This window comes from Otolemur garnettii, unplaced genomic scaffold, assembly GCF_000181295.1.
Source record: "Otolemur garnettii isolate 467f Iridium unplaced genomic scaffold, OtoGar3 scaffold00013, whole genome shotgun sequence".
Taxonomy (NCBI): Eukaryota; Metazoa; Chordata; class Mammalia; order Primates; family Galagidae; genus Otolemur; species Otolemur garnettii.
Window position 1 is genome coordinate 13,807,664 of NW_003852408.1, and position 1,792 is coordinate 13,809,455.

Consider the following 1,792-nt stretch of genomic DNA (forward strand, 5'->3'; position numbering starts at 1 on the left):
AGCGAGTCTCCTGCCTCAGCCTCCCAAGTAGCTGGGACTACAGGCGCCCGCCACAACGCCTGGCCATTTTTTGGTTGCAGCCATCGTTGTTGTTTGGCGGGCCCGGGCTGGGGATTTGAACCCGCCACCTTAGGTGTATGTGGCTGGCGTCTTAGCTGCTTGAGCCACAGGCACCGAGCCAAACAAAAAAAACCTTTCCCTTTGTCAGAATCCTGCTTTAAGTTATGGTGAGGAAATCACTATCCACAAAGTGTTAATAAGTCAACTGTAGCGATTCATAAAGAAGTCTGAGTTTGGTTAGGCAGCATTATAAAATAGGGTCTATGAATGGAGATATGTATAAACAACAGTGAATGTATGTACTGTTAAAAGGTGACAATTTGTGTGCGCCTGTGCTCAGTGGATAAGGCGCTGGTCCCATATACCGAGGGTGGCAGGTTTGAACCTGGTCCCAGTCAAACTACAACAAAAATAGCTGGGCATTGCAGTCGGTGCCTGTAGTCCCAGCCACTTGGGAGGCTGAGGCAAGAGAATCGCCTAAGCCTGAGAGGTGGAGGTTGCTGTGAGCTATGTGACGCAATGGGACTCTACTGAGGGCGACAGAGTGAGACTCTGCCTCTTGTAAAAAAAAAAAAAAAAAAGTGACAATTTGTGGAAAATAATTCTATTTATTTTAATTCTAAAACTTCTACAGAGACAAAATGTTTTTGTAACAAAATCAGTTTCTTGGCTATGTACAATACAGATGGAATATAAATTTACTTAGCTTTGAAAAATTAACCTAATTATTAAGAAAGTTAGGCAAGAGCTTAAAGGATGCTCATTCTACTGTCTTAGTATTTTGGTATTGTACCGTTATCAATTTTTCCTCCATCAATGGCCATTCTGTTTTGAACCAAATTTCAGTTATTTATTCTTTTTTTTTTCTTTTTGGAGGTAGGGTCTCAATTTGTTATCCAGGCTAGAGTGCAATGGCACCAATCATAGCTGTAAGGTCAGGTCAAGTGATCCTCACACCTCAGCTACCTGAACAACCAGGACTATAGGCACGCACTACCATTTTTCTATAGAAAAATGGGCATCTTGCTATGTTGCTCAGACTGGTCTTGAACTCCTGGCCTCCAGTGATCCTCCTGCTTTGGCCTCATCTAAAGTGCTAGGATTATAGGTGTGAGGCACCATGTCTATTCCACTTGTTCTTTAGTTTTACAATTATTAAATCTTTGGTATTTTCTTTTCCTTGCAGTCCTTACATCTTACTTTCCACCTGTCATATGGATTTATCTTATAGTATTCCTAAAGCTGTATTTCTCAAAGTGTAGTTCTTAGATCATCTACATCAGAATCACCTGGGGATACGGAAAATGCTTATCAAAACAGTTTTTAGAGTTCACCTCAGACTGACTTAAATTGCATCTCTTGGGTAGGATCCAAAAATCCACATTTTAACAAATACTTTAAACTTTTCTACACGTTCTTCTGAATGTTAATGTTTAAAGAATCACCCATCTAATTTTCAAATCTTGGGCAAAAGTAAAGTGATGATGAACAGAACTGAACTGCCACTCAAGGATAAATACTCACCTGTAAAAGTGCTGCAATAGTACCAAATGAATGCCACAGCATGGGTGCAAGGTCAGGAACAGATTCTCTCTTCTTACTTAGCTCCAGCAAAGCATTTTCCCTTGTCTCAGGACTGGACAGCTCGTTGATCCACTGATAGATCTTTTCTCTATCCACCTGAGCCAGTGCAGTGGGCACAGGCTTAGGGTGAAAACAAAAAAGCAAACAT

The 1,792-nt window shown here is 41.1% G+C and overlaps 1 protein-coding gene across 1 annotated transcript in view; it reads right to left on the bottom strand.

The window, feature by feature from the left end:
- The window catches only part of CNOT9 (CCR4-NOT transcription complex subunit 9), a 35,049-nt gene that overhangs the window by 18,394 nt on the left and 14,863 nt on the right, over positions 1-1,792 (bottom strand). Inside the window, exon 2 of the mRNA XM_012802258.2 lies at positions 1,585-1,764. Within this exon, the coding sequence (XP_012657712.2) occupies positions 1,585-1,764 (180 nt within the window). The remainder of the gene's footprint in view (positions 1-1,584; positions 1,765-1,792) is intronic.